The sequence below is a fragment of the Centropristis striata genome, chromosome 4, assembly GCF_030273125.1.
Source record: "Centropristis striata isolate RG_2023a ecotype Rhode Island chromosome 4, C.striata_1.0, whole genome shotgun sequence".
NCBI lineage: Eukaryota > Metazoa > Chordata > Actinopteri > Perciformes > Serranidae > Centropristis > Centropristis striata.
The window spans coordinates 24,213,339-24,228,230 of NC_081520.1; the positions used below are offsets into that span (position 1 = coordinate 24,213,339).

General features: G+C 40.2%; 1 protein-coding gene across 1 annotated transcript in view; it reads right to left on the reverse strand.

Moving 5' to 3' along the window:
* igsf11 (immunoglobulin superfamily member 11) overlaps nucleotides 1-14,892 on the reverse strand; it is a 119,444-nt gene that overhangs the window by 12,812 nt on the left and 91,740 nt on the right. The window contains exon 3 of the mRNA XM_059331265.1: nucleotides 9,073-9,236. Within this exon, the coding sequence (XP_059187248.1) occupies nucleotides 9,073-9,236 (164 nt within the window). The remainder of the gene's footprint in view (nucleotides 1-9,072; nucleotides 9,237-14,892) is intronic.

A 14,892-nucleotide genomic window follows, 5' to 3' on the forward strand; every position in this document is an offset into this window, starting at 1 on the left:
TGGACTAGCTGGACGTCCCGCTGCTGGCCCAGTAGTAAACCTCTGCTACATCCTTTCCCTACACACACATATACACTGCAAGCACTCACTGCTACATCCCATTCTCTTGCTCTGCAATCCAGTCTGTGCCACAAGTGGATGCACACAGTAAACCTTCATATATTCCCTGGCATTGTGTCAGTTTCACACCCATAGCCTTCTTCTGATTGACCCTAAGGACCCTGTTGGCCCCAGAGATGAGGGACACTGCCATTGCCTCAATAAAGCCTGAATAAACCTCTAAACCCCACAGCGTCCCATCAATTTGCTGACTGTAGGCTGCTACTGTTATCTCTTTCTATCCTCTGAGACCTGTTCTGAACAATATTGGCCCAGATCCACTTCACTAGCTCTTCAAACCAATGGTTTGGTTGGTTAAGCCAATAAACTACATATTACCTATATGCTTTACGTTACAGTCACTTTCCAAAGTACAGTCCAGTAAGTGTTTAGTAAGATCAGCCAGTTTCTATTTTCTTCGGGTGCAATCAAGGACACTGCAACAACAGGCTCTTTCATTTAAAAGTTATGTTTCGTTATCATTGCTATGAAGAGCTGATATAAAAAGATTCCTTGTTGATCAAATCAAGTCAGATCAAGTTAATTTGTGTTGCCCTGCATCATGTCTCAATGGGCTTTTCAGACCCTGAATAAGCAAAATTTCCCAACCCAACAAAAAAACTTTTGTTTTAATACATAAAGGGGAAAAAAGGAGAAAACCCCTCAGGAGAGAGAGGAAAGTCAAAGAGAAATTGCTTCTCCTCAGACAGCTTGGGGTGGACATGGAGCCATAGGTGGGGACAGAGACAGAAAATGAAGTTAAAACAGTTGGTAGAAATCAACCGGCAACTCCCGAGGCTGAAAAATGAAGCCGTCATGGAACAGCCTAAACTGCAGTTTCTTCACCGACCACTTGAGGCTGGCTCCAAAAGGCAGTCAATCCCCATAGATCCCTATGTTAAAATAACCAACTTAACTGCAGAAATTACTATTCGTCAACATTTGATCTATATCTTTAATTTTACCGCATGAGGTGGTTGATTGTTTCATATAATTCACCATTTTATTTATATAAAATATATGCATACTTTACATAAAAATTTTAACCAGAATTCAATCAGCCAGCCTCAGCTTCATTACCCCCACCTTTTTGTTATTTTTTTTTTTATTATCTGGGAAGAGTCAGGCACTGCAAAGGCGTCAGACAGAGCCACCCACGCTGAGCTTCATTTTGGCTCTTCAGAAACGTATGAGCGATGTCATGGAAACTAACAAAATTTTACAATGGGAATAGAATTTAACAATATGACTATAATCGATCCATTGATACAGCAGTGATTACCAATAAAGTCTGATGAAGAGTAGGTGGAGGTGAGGGGGAAGGCAAGGTTTTGCTCCAGTTTTCAAGCCATTTTGGACACCATTTAAGCCAGGTGAATGTAAAAACTATGTGGAGAGCATCAAGACTAACTAAACATATTATATATACATATACATATGTATATACATATATACATTTTCGCAGATTGAATGCTTTTATTTTGTCCTCAGTGGAATATTTTAACATGTTTTGTCTTTAAATTTTGTGGTTGCTGTTTATTTATTACCTGCTTAACAGTAACTTTTCCAAATTTTGTACACCAATGTGGTAATAATAATGGTCCAAAATGATGTGGAACTGCATATAATTTAACTGTAAAATATTATTTACATCAAATACGTGCACCCGAGTCTTCCACAAAACTACCCTTTTCAAGTAACTGTATGCTTACATGGTGCTTTTTAATGTCAGAAAAGTGTATATCAATTTCACTGTAACAATCAATGCGATAGTACTTACACTTGATGATGAAGTTTAAGGTGTGCAACCTGGATTTGGCGGTGATCAGTGTGGGTTAGTGATACGTGCCCTTCAACTAAAGGTAAAGGTTCAAGTTCTCATATCAGCGAGGATTCATACGCTCAAGTGTCCTTAAGAAAGACACTTAAAACCTTCTGGTAAAGAAATACTGTCGTACTGTCGCTGACTCTGCATACCGATGTCCCTGGAGGAAGGTAATCGAATAAAAAAAGAATTTCCTCCTGCCGATCAATAAAAGGTATCACATTAGTGTATATGAGAGAGAGTGTTGATGCTCAGTGTATGAGTCGTAATCTAACCTCTCCTCGGCCTCTCCACAGGGAGGAGTTACAGCCTCAGACAAACGTGCAGTTTTTGGCTCCGTCTGTTCATTATGTTTGATGTGTCCGGCTAAAATTGTTTAGGCTGAGTTGAAATGAGGGGACAAGGAGAGAAAAAGGTCATATTTTGATTGTATGTGAACGCAGCGTGTATTTGATCCATCCTCTGGCAGATTGTTAGGTTCAGATAAGGATCAGAATCTGATCATCTAAAATACTGTGACAGATGTTCTCAATTACAGATTAACATCATTTCTGCACCACAGATTCTCTATGACCTCAATTTCACCAGAGCCTCATTTCACCGAAAGTGCACAATTTTTACTCTGAGTTAGAAAAATCAACAAACCCTCCTTTCCAGGAATTGATGAAAACATATTTAAATCATTTTCTTTCCCCAGACTGAAAACCATTTAGAAATTACAATAAAAGTTTTTATCAGTCCTGGAGAGATGAAAGTTTCCCAACAAATTTCTCTCAGAGCAAGTGAGAATTGGATTTCAAAGCATTTCAGGCACTGACCATATTAAACTGCCAGGCTCACCACATTGAAGAAATGTCTGTGCTGGATATACATTTGTGATACTTTAACTATTTTATTGCAACTACAAAGGCAGTTTGGCAATTAGTCTCACAGGTGGCGCAAAAGGAGAGTGAACCTGGAGCTTTTATTAGAGCATAAATAACACAACTATCCAGCAAACAGTTTAGAGAGGATAAACAACAGCTCGGAAACATTAAACCATTGTCCAGTGTGTGTATTTGTGTGTGTGTGTGTTTATCTGGATTATCTCACACCTATCGGCCCAGAGGAAAGAGGTCAGGTTTTTTGATCACAACAACAACATGATAGACAGATTACATAGACAGAAAATATTACATGAACATGCATATACACACAGATGCACTCTCCTCTGAGCTGCATGCCTACATGCTGTAATCTGGAGCTCAACTTGTCAGGTACTCAGGCAAAACAAACAGGACCAAACCACAACAAAAATGAAGTTAAGACAGAGATTAGAGTTTGAGTGTTACAGGCGTATACCATTCAAATGCACCTGTGAGCAGAGATAACACACGACAATAATGGTGAGGAATGTCACCGGTGTCGTGACTGAACCGGACGGACAGCAGAACTGGGTTCTGCAGCCACATAAGGGCAGAAGTGAAAAGACTGAAGAGAACATTACAGAGGAAATAAAGAAGAGAAGGAAGGAGTGATGGAACAACAGGCGGCAGAACAAAAGTAAATCTCATGCTGGCTTTTAGAGAGCTTCCTGAAATAACAGACACCGAACTGGTCTTCTTGCTGCTGAACTAGTGAGTAATATTAGCTGGCTTGCTATGTTTCGTGTTGCTGCACTTGCTTGATGTGTGGTTATATTATCAAACTTGTTGATTTGATAATTTTGGTTAAAAGTATTGTAATCATACTCCATAATCCCATCTTGTAACCAGAGGGTTGCAGGTTTGAATCCCAGGACTGACAGGTCAAGGACTGGGGCTCTCTTGAATAGGGCACCCAACCCTGGGCGCAGTAATGTTCTGCCCACTGCTCCTAAGCCTGGTGTGTTCACTGGTGTGTTGAATAAAAGAGGATGGGTTAAATTCAGAGGTTGAATTTCCCCATTGTGGGATTAATAAAGTAATCTTATTATTAACTCTGTATTCTGAAACTATAGGTCTGCTACATGGAAAAACAAATACGAATGTAAAGTATGTATAGAGTTTTAAGACTTACAAATATTAATATGCAGCCATGAAATCCAGTAATCCACAATTCCTCTCAAGCAGGAAGGTAACTGAGCTAGTGTACAAATGCAACTCAGTAACATACATTGCAAAAAAGGGGTGTCTAAAAACACAAAATCTGAGGGAAAAAGTTCTCAAAACAAGTGAAATTACCGGTCCATGCAGCAAGATAATTTCACTTGACAAGATTTCTTGAATTAAAATTGCTAAATCTAGAAATAAGCATGTCTACAGATGCATTGAAATAATAGAGGCTTGAAATAAGCAGAAAATGCTGGTATTAAGATCAGCTTACTTGAAAAGTAACTTTTACGGCCCCAATATAAGAGAAATTTACTAAACATAAGCATAAAATGCTGGTTTTAAGATGAGAGAGTATACTCTCCACTGCTTGTCACTGCTGCAAAACAAACAACACCTCAGTGTGTTTGCGGCTCGCAAATTGCTGCAGTTAGTCACTACAACAGTCACAGGTCTTTTTAATGGTATCAGGACAAAATGATGCCATTCTAACCATCCTGCTACGTTGATTTAAGTGGAGATATTCCTTCTGTCCATAATTCTAATACTAAGGGCATGACAGGCAACTGGTAAAGTGTTTTCCTGATCAGCTTTTCAACTGCAGGTCATGGGGTGTACGCTAGGCCTGGTGTGTTTAACAAGTAATTATCAATTACACAACAACACTTCAGATGAGCAATCCAGAACAACAAATTAAAACAGCATGATTAGAGTGTTGCTATCATGGAATTAAAACAAGTTTCAATTATGTGCTTAAGTTCCATGTGATATGTAACTTCAGTTCACTTGAACAATTAATATTACTGGGCCACTACAGATGAACATTTAAATCCTGGAATTCACATATCAACACCACGGCTGGCTATCCCTTTAACAATTTAGCTTCAATTAAGCGCATTGACAGGCTCCACCCTCATAATAGGTTTTGACCTAGTCTTGTTAATGAGATGATTTGGTTTTTGTCTTTGTTTGATTATCATATGTCCTTTAAATTAATTACTCGAGACTCCAGATGCACCACACTTTCTACACTCATAAACATAGTATATGAAGCTCACACTCGACTCATTAAGTTATATAGCCTATAATGTGAAGTCGACCACGGAGGCTTGAGGCTGTAAACCACAGGGTGACGTCTTTAACAACATGACAACTGAAAGCATTAAGCAAATATACAACAGGATTAATCTGGGCTACAACAAACAGCCACGTTTGCACAGTCAGAGTGCATGTCGTGCTGTCACCCTCTAACAGCGCTGAATAAGTTGCATCGTCTCTTGTTATCTGAACACGGTGTTCAAATTTGAATGAAATTTGAGTGGTCCGAGTGCAGCCGCTAAAGTGCTAACGCAGGTTGTGGGGGTGTGCAAGTGAACAGAGTTCTGTTCAGTAATTCTTAATGGCTTTTAGCATCAACTGTAATCATTTATGACATTCTCTTCCTCTAAAATGACCTTGTACTTGTACTGTCGCCCCACGCAGCACTTTATTTCATCACTCACTTTTTAGACAGCTCACCAAATTCACATGCACAACTTGATTGTAGAACTTTCTTCACACAGTGTATTTTTTCTTGCATGAACTGTGAGTGTCATTGGATGCATATCTAAATATAATGTTCAACAATGCACGCTTAAATGTACTTCTACCCAATGTTCCCAGGTATATAGCTATACATGTACAGTATATGTCACATGTGATACAATACAATGTGAAGGTAAAACGTGAGAACACAATGCATGTAATGCAGCTTCCTACATGTATCAGCTCCCATCATCACTCGCCTGGCATCTAAAAGTCACATGCATTCATCCACGAGTAAGTGACTATACGTGTTCATGTTGCTGTAGTTTTTAGTTTCATTTATCCACAGGTGTGCACATGGGATCATTACTCTGTGATGTGTGCAATTTATGGCTGTATGGAAACATGCAAGTCAGTTTTCACACTGTTATTGTGCACTCTGCATGCATGTATGAGTGAAGCCAGTAAATATATATGTACGCCCTGCATGTATGCATGTGTATCTGCACTGCATTTGGACCAGCAGTCTCTCTAATGCCAGTTTGTGTGTGTGTGTGTGTGTGTGTGTGTGTGTGTGTGTGTGTGTGTGTGTGTGCTGAGAACAGCTGCGATATAGAGCCTGTCGTGGGCGTGAGGTAATTAGTGCAGAAGATGATTGTATTATTTGGACGGCCGACCAGCGCCGGGGTTCAAAGTGAAGGGAGGCAGGTGAGCTTGTACGGCCTGCAGCTGCATGTTAAACAACTCAAATGGAATCACAGAAGTCCCGCAAGGGGGGAGGAAGAGTGTGGAGAGAGAGAGAGAGAGAGAGAGAGAGACAGAGAGAGAGAGAGACGGAGAGAGTGGGAGAGGAGGAGGGAGGAATGGAAGGTGAGAAAAAAACAGAAAGAAAATAAGAGTAGCCAGCCAGGAAGGGACAATGGTGAGAAACCAGTGGGACACAATTAACACCAAAAAGACAAAACTAAAATCTAAATCATCCAGTGCCTTTTTGTTTGCAAATTAAATGGCTGCCAATGTTTTCAAACATTTTCACAACAGTCAAATTAGCTTTGGCATAAAGGTAGAGAATTACTACATGACATAGCTTTCCTGCCGGCTACGCATTGGAAGTGATAGAGTTACTACATCTAGGCTATATTACTCTAAGATTGTCTAAGAAAGTAAATAATATAATCTAATATCTATAACTCACATTACTAATATCCTAAAGGTGCGTTCAGATGCACCGGAAAGAGAAATGTTGTGTTTTTGTGTTTGAATGTAGAATTTTTTAATGACCTATGAGCAAAAGCCATTGCTGTCATGTAACTGAGATGGATGTCTCAAGCCCCAAAAATTCTCTCTCTGTGCAAATTTCTCAATTCTCTTTGCGCTGAATCTGAGCACACCTCACTACAGATCAAATGTTGTGTACCTGCTTTGACTGTAAGGTTGGTGATGGGAAGCAGCACAGACATCCACGTGATGCGTATGCAGCAATGTTGTATCAGAACACGAGTTACATGCATTTAGTAGTACAGTACACATCTCAGTAAGTACCTAATTAGTGTACTGAACCTCTGGGTGTTTACCTTCTCTCACTGTTTAAAGTCTACAGTGCCAAGAAATAGAAAGTGAACCTTTTGCAATTACCTACATTTATGGATATTTCATCTAGAAAAATGTGGTCTGATCTTCATCAAATTATCTATCTAGACAATAACATCAATAGTATCGATTTCTGAATTGGCATTTTGATTCAATACACTTAATATTAAAAACCCCCAAAAATCTGTAAACTTTTGGGAAAAGTCAGATTTTGCCATCAATTAATTCAAATTGTAATAAGTGGTTAGTCTGGTCTTTTTCTGCACAGCATAAAAAAATATATCTTAATAAAACTCATCTTTTCACAAACTGATGTGAACCATTCAACAGTCACATTTCAGAATACTTACGATGAAGCAAGACAGCAAAAAGCTGGATGTGAACCATTAAATTACAGAAAAGGACCAGTCAATCTCGAGTTAATCTCAAGGTTAATTGAAAACATGAAACAAATGACTATAATTTGTTGCAGAAACACCATACACATCACCCTGGGCTCTAAGCATAAATTGACTATGGGATTTTTACATTGGGTTTTAGATCATTGCAGAAAATAAGCTCTGTAGCACACATGTTTCTGATGCTTAGTTCAGCGAGTTTTGTTCAGCAGGATAATCTTCACAAATTAACTCCACTTTTATTATGTTTCAAGCAGCCGACAGAAGTGAAAAGCTAACTTTATGCTATAGTGAACAACACCATGGTCGCATGACTTAAACGTCACAGCAGTTAGCTTCAGACGCTCTCCAACAAGTTAACCAGCGGTTTTGACAAGTTAGCGAAACAGTAGCGTAATAAACTATATATTAACCTAATCTATAATCTAAAAGAGTTTGCAAGAGAACTGAAAAACATGACTAAAGGGCTGTGGACGGACTAGTGAGAGAGTTCCTGTCCATGTCCGGCTTGATTACGTTTAATGTCCCCAACAACCACTGTAGTCTCATTTAGCCACCTGAAAGCAACCGCCTTTTAAAGGACACGTAAAAACTGTATTTACTAACGTATTTTGTCGTACAACAAAACGCAAACATCTCTTCAGCTTGTGTTAATCACAGACCTTATTTCAGGCATCTAAGCAAAAACCCATTCAAAACCCCTATTAAGTTTGAGAGGCACTAATGTTAACTTACTTCTGGGTTTAAGGACTCATACCTGTGGTGCCCTATAAAGCCAAAAAAGTAACATCATCCTGGAGTAGGGATCATCATGATTTGTGGTTGTTTTGCTGCCTCTGGGCCTGCACAACCATTTCTCATTGAATAAACAATGCACTCATACATAAAAATAATAGTATTATTTACAAGTTTAAATACATGGGATATGTAACAGTTAAATGTTCCTAAACAGAGTGAAAATTGAACTAGAAAAAGTCTTGGACATAAGAGAAGCAATGTTTCAGAAGGGTGAAGGTCAATCCTGACCTTAAATCAAGTCATATTTTGTGGAATGAACTGAAGAGAGCCATTCATGATCAAGGCATTCCTGAAATATCAATACAATGATGTACTTTTGAGCAGGATGCAGGAAACATTTAGTTTAAATCACTGCTGTAAAATAAGGTTGAACTAGTTAGTAGTTAGTAGTTAAGTTCTTTTCCAAACCTGATATCAAATGTTCAAGGTAATAGTTCAGTAATATACCAACAAATGCAATTGTTTTTACTATTTCAGGGAGATGTAACATGTGCATTATTTTCACTTTGAGGTCCATATTGCATTACGTTATTTTTAAAAAATGCAGGGAAATCAAAAGTGTTCACTCACTATTACTTGGCACCATACGTACATCTGTCACCACAGTTAATAAAAAGAACTGAGTCCACATATCAACAACATGTTCTGCAACACCCCTTTAATCCAACACTGACTTTGAGTTCTTCTTTTACTGAAAAAAAACCCTCAAGGAATGTTCTGTTACTGTGACTGAGTGGGTGCGTGAGTGAGTGATGTACACTGTCTGTACCTGTTCTGGCTGGTTGGCATTGGACAGCGGTATCACCATCCAGATGATGTTGAGGTTGTTGAGGGCAGCGCTGGTGGTGAAGGAGCAGGGCAGGACGGCTGCTTGGCCGCGGGCCACCTGGATACTGCTCTGGGACACCGTCACATCCAGCGCTCGCACACACACTGCAGGGGGAAGGAGACAGTGATCAGCGTTTTGACACACACTCGATAAGAACAGAAAGTACCAAGTATAGAAATTCCAACTCCTAACAGATGCATCTTGCACAATCTTTCTTATAAATCTCTGCACATTGTAAGAGAAGCTAGTCTTTCTGCATGGTATTTGACTCACCTATATTAAAAAATCTTGTCAGAAAGAGAAGGAAAGGCAGACACAAGGGAAGGGACGTCTATAAATACAAGTAATGATGAGTAAAACCTGCCATGTTCAAGTAAATGGGAAATATTTAAAAAAGCAAAAAGTCATGTTTAATCTCTCTGTGCGCCCTTTCTCCGCTTCCTTTTCATTTCCACAGCAAAACAAACATGATTTCCGAACTGAGCTCCTCTTTTGAAATGCTCTCAGCAGCTAAACAAACATCTAGACCACACTGTGAAGGATCACATGAAATATGTAATAGTTAAATGGGGAAACAAGATAGGCTGTCTCTTGACTTATTCATTTCCCGAAACAACTTGCTTTTTGCTGCTTTCATGGGAACACGGCCTGTATCAATACATACTAAATGAACATGACAAGTGGGGAAAGCATTGGTTATTTTTGATACTATTAGCTTGTTATCTTGTGCAACCGAGGTCTTTCCTCTCAAACTAAGAAACTGAGGTGACGCTTTTTCTCATCTGGACTCAGCTGTCAGCTATAACAGACCCACAGAGACAAATATGTACATGCAGGATCCTATTTCGAGACCAGCTAAAGACATTACAGCCTAAATTAAGTTAGATCTCCCCCGCAAGCATGTATCCATGTCCAAAAACCCCAATGGGAAGTAATCTTATCTAAACATGGTGGAGGATGATGGCACTGATATGATTACAGATAATTGATCATGTCCTGTGAATCGTCCTTGTTAGTGATAATGTAAGATGATGATCTTGCCATAAGCCAATGGTAGAAACCAACAGCATGTCTTTTGTGTGGTACGTAGGAGTCAAAGCAGATGTCAACTCCAACTCAACAAAAAATAAATCTCAACACCAACCATACATCCAGGTATTTGCATTATTTCTGTCACAAAATATAAGACATCTGCTGAGAATTTCAGCGTCATGTCTACCGAATTTGAGTTTTGAATGCCACCATCACATTCTAGCTGACAGACTGCCTGTTGCTTCCTCTCTGTCTGTCCGAAACCTGCAGACTTCCCACGCTTTCCTTCTGCTGGCAGACACCACATGCCCTGCAGGCTCACTGCTGGCACAGGGGAGATAGGCAGCGCTCAAACTGCTCCGCTCAGTTATGGTTCATGAGAGATATATTCATGAAAAGAATTGCCATAAATTATGCATGTAATATCACTTAAAGGCATTATATTCCACTGGAATGTCAATATGTGTCGTTTACGGTAGTATGTAACTTAATTGCTTATAAGATGGTACGTTAAGCAGCGTGTGCGTCACAGTGCAGCTAATGAGCTCCTATTAACCCGTATGACATCTCAGGCCATCATTGTAAATATAATAAATAACAGTCTTAGGTCAGCACTCTAATCTGATCTTCTTATGTCCACTGCTTACACAATGTTCACTTCATGCACACAATCAACCTATGTTCTTATGGGAGGATTTAAATGGCAAAAAGGGTGAAATTCACACGAAAGGTTACGACCCCAAAAGATTCTGCAATCGTATCTGCTAGATTTAGAGGGAGATTGCAAGAAAGAGAGAAAAAAAAGTGAGAAAAAGAAGGAAGGAAAGAAAGAAAGAAAGAAAGAGGAGGTACCAGAGGAATGAAGATAGAAGGAGCATCTTATCGTCCCTAAGCCTCCTCCAAGGCAGCAGTCTCTCAAGCCCACAACAGCTGGAGGGCTCATTTCAAAACACTGGATTAGGGAACCTCTGCGCACAGAGCCTGTAAGCTCCCATGACCAAAGAAGAAACACACACACACACACACACACACACTCAAAACCACAAACAAGCCCACAAACATATGCACACATACAGTACAAACAGCATGCACATTCGCACACACGTGCCCACACACACACACACGTGCCCACACACACACACACACACACACACACACACAACATCCCACCCACTGCCATGCACACACATTTGAACGCATCAGTGTATGTCATGGGTGACATGTACTGTAGCCCTGTTGGGACACATCTAAGAGACGGAGACGGGAAAGGCTCGACAGCTCACCAACTAAACTGTGCAGTTGCTTGGCATTGCCTCATTATTGCAAACACTTCTGCCAAAGCTTTATGCTAGCCCTTCAGCTCTACTCTTGGAGCATGTCCGGTAGAAAAGCGCTCTTCCAGAATGAGTACTGTAAAGTGTTTGATATGTGAAGGATGAATGGGGAGCGGCTCACAGTCAAATATGGCCACCCAGATAAAAAAATGTGTTCATTATAGTATGATGTGCTGTTGGGCTGCAGAGAATAAAGCTGCTATCAAAATTATGTTATTCTAGTTAGAAGTTTTAGAGAATACACTCAAAGACAGTCAATGGTTTGAAACAGTACAGTACATTTTGAGTTCTGTGGTCTTCTTAATGTCTCCAGGCTGATGTGCATAGGTGTGATGTAAATGAGCTGTCCATCTCTTATATCCTTGATTTTTCTGTCGACAAGCATCTTGTTCCCCCTTGCTCTTTCTTTCCAGCCCTGAGCTGCCCTGAGGCACAGCTCAGCGGGACTGATATCAGCCTGGCTGACAGGAAATAGCAAAAACTAAACATGCTTGATCTGCCTGATGCTGACCATATACTGCCCACAGTTACTGTATACCTGAGTGCTGTATTCTTACATTTATTAGACCCCAATCACAGACTGCAGACTGTTGTACTCCCTCTGAATCAGTTATATCCTTTTTTGACAAAAGTTTAAGCATGATGTCATTTTGATTTAATTTAGAAACTGCTAGCTGACTGGAATGACAAATTATTTAATTTAACGCTGTTGGCTCACATTTAGCAAGTTGGTGTTTTTGGGAACACTGTCAAGATGAGACTGGATAATAAACCATACAGAAAGCCAAGGACGGCGTGCATGTGCTAATCTCTGCAGGTAAATGGAAAGCATCATTTTTTACTTTTTATAAATAACAACTTAAAAAATGCATTATCTCCTGTTGTGTTTAATTTGCATGTTGTTGTCAATAATGAGAAAGACAAAAAAAGTGTGTGCAAAAAAAAGCTATTTAAATAAATATATAGGCCACATAAATCCTAATAGATTTAACACATTAAAAAAAAAGCTTTAACAAGATTTTTTTGCAGCCATTCTGTTTTGTGCTCATGACTTTTTCATAAAAGGACTTTGAATGATTAACCACAGAGTAGAGACAAGGGATGAGCATTTTTTAAAATATATATCTGAATGTTTTATATAGAGTATAGAGAGAGAGAAAAAGGAGCAAGTAATGGAAAGAGAATGAGGGAGGAAGTAACAAAGGACAAAGTCGAGGGGAGGAAGAGACACAAGAGGAACAAAGTGCTGTGACAGGTGTGCAGAAAGTTTGGGCGGTAATGGACAAGAAGGAGGAAGAGGAAAGCAAAAGAGAAGGATGTGCATTGTGAAGGGAGGGACAGAAGTCTGACAGGAAAGTACAGAGAGGAGGAATAAATAAAAGGAGGAGAACAGAGGAGCGGAGGGAGGATGCTGCTGTTTCCAGAGAGGCCTAATTGATAAAGTCACCTCAGGCAGCGCTCGCAGTGATGGTGGAGCGGAGGAGAGAACCAACAGCGTGGCTCCGTTAAAACAGCTCTCGCTCCTCATTCGGGAGCCAAGTGTCAAAACTGCTGCTGATTAATGCATGAGAAAACCATACACCTCAGAGAGCATGGAAATATGTGTGTGCGTGTGCATAGTGCGTGTGTGCTTACTCACTCAGTCAAGCTAAGGTGCAGCCGTGATGGGATGGAGAACAAATGCAGGGTGAATACAACACTTCCACCCTCTCACTCAGTCAAACACTCACTCTGTCTCCCTCTCACACTTGCACAGACAACCCCTGCTTGGAAAATCATTTGCATCCTGTGTTTTTATTCATGTGGCTCTTTTATTCATAGGTTTTACTTTTATTCCAGTTTCAAACAGATGCCCCTGACACTGTGTTGTGATGAGCCTCTGGCACAGCTTCAGTGGGCGGGCTGGGACGCACACAGCGACACAGCGACACATACATACACCTGTTCTAGTGAGATGATTGATGATGGGCTAAAAGTCAGACTAAAGTAAAGCAACCCAACACACATCACTACACATTTAATTGTGTATTTTAGGTGAAAAGGAATGTCTAAATCCTTCAACTGTGACCTCAAATTTACACCTAACTATCACATCTTTTTTGGTAATAAACTAATTTTCCATGACGTACGAGCAGTTTTCAAGCAGCATTAACGTCGCAGTTGGCTGGCTTCATGCGTGATAGCCACCTTTTGTCAGCTGCGATTCCTACGAGCGTGAGACCTCTTAAGAAGCGAGAGGAGAAGAGTAAGAGGCAGCGACGAGAGATCGAGCATAAAATCATGTATCTCCTGCTTCAGGCGTGACAGTTGGCAGCTCTGATCACATTTCATGTCTAATCTGCATCCTTTTAGACTTCCTCCTTGGACTCAAACGCTATTTGCGATCGCTTTTAGTGCTTTAACCTCCACAGTAGCAGTGAATCAACTGCAAGGACAAAAGAAGGAACATGAAATTCAACACAAGCACAGAAACATCCACACATGGATTCATGTGCACCGGCACCTGTGCCCACACACAAACAAAGCTCTGTGTCCCATCCTCTTGCAGGAGACCCAGGGGCTTCGTGATGAGCGCAGTTCATGTATAACGGACCCTGTGATGTTGCCGCTGCCCGGGAGGCACCAGGGCGAACCAACAAGCGAGCAAAGACATCCGCGTGAAACTCAGGTGGTGTAGTTGTGTACCCAGCTGCTCGGTGGCAACTCATCAAGCACCATGCTCAAAGCACTGCTGAGGTGAAAACAAAGTCAAAAACCAACTGAGTTTTCATCCTGAAAGTGCATTTAAATACTGTATACTGCTTTGACAACTTTTTGTTACCTAAGAATACATACATAAGAAAATCTGTAAATATTTACTTTTTGACAAGGTCTTTACAGCTTGCCGAACCAAAGGTTGGGGTACATGACATTCAGAACATGAATATAAAAGCATAAAGAAACATTCCCCTGTATCAACAAGTTCTCCAACCTATATGACAGCAGAGGTCATTTTTCAGTACCACAAATTTCGGCACATTTCGCGGCTCGCGTTTCACGGATCGCGGTACAGCAGCATGTTCTCAAAATATAGCACACGCGTCTCACACTCCTGGTTGTAAAAAAGGCTGCAGTTTCTGTGGATTTATGTTATGAAACCACTGACCTAGGTTTAGGGCAAAAAACTTCCTGGGAAGGTGTTATTAAAGACAGTTTAAACAGTAAATAAATGTATGTAAATGATGGAAGTGAAGTAGTTACAAGGGTCTTGTGACTACCACAATTATATAAAAAACATACTTAAACTTATGTAAAAAACTAATTTAAGTTAAAAACTATTTACTTCACACGGGACACGAACCCCGCTCTCCTGGGTGGAAGTCTGCCGTTTGTTGGCCATCTAAACTTTGCTTGT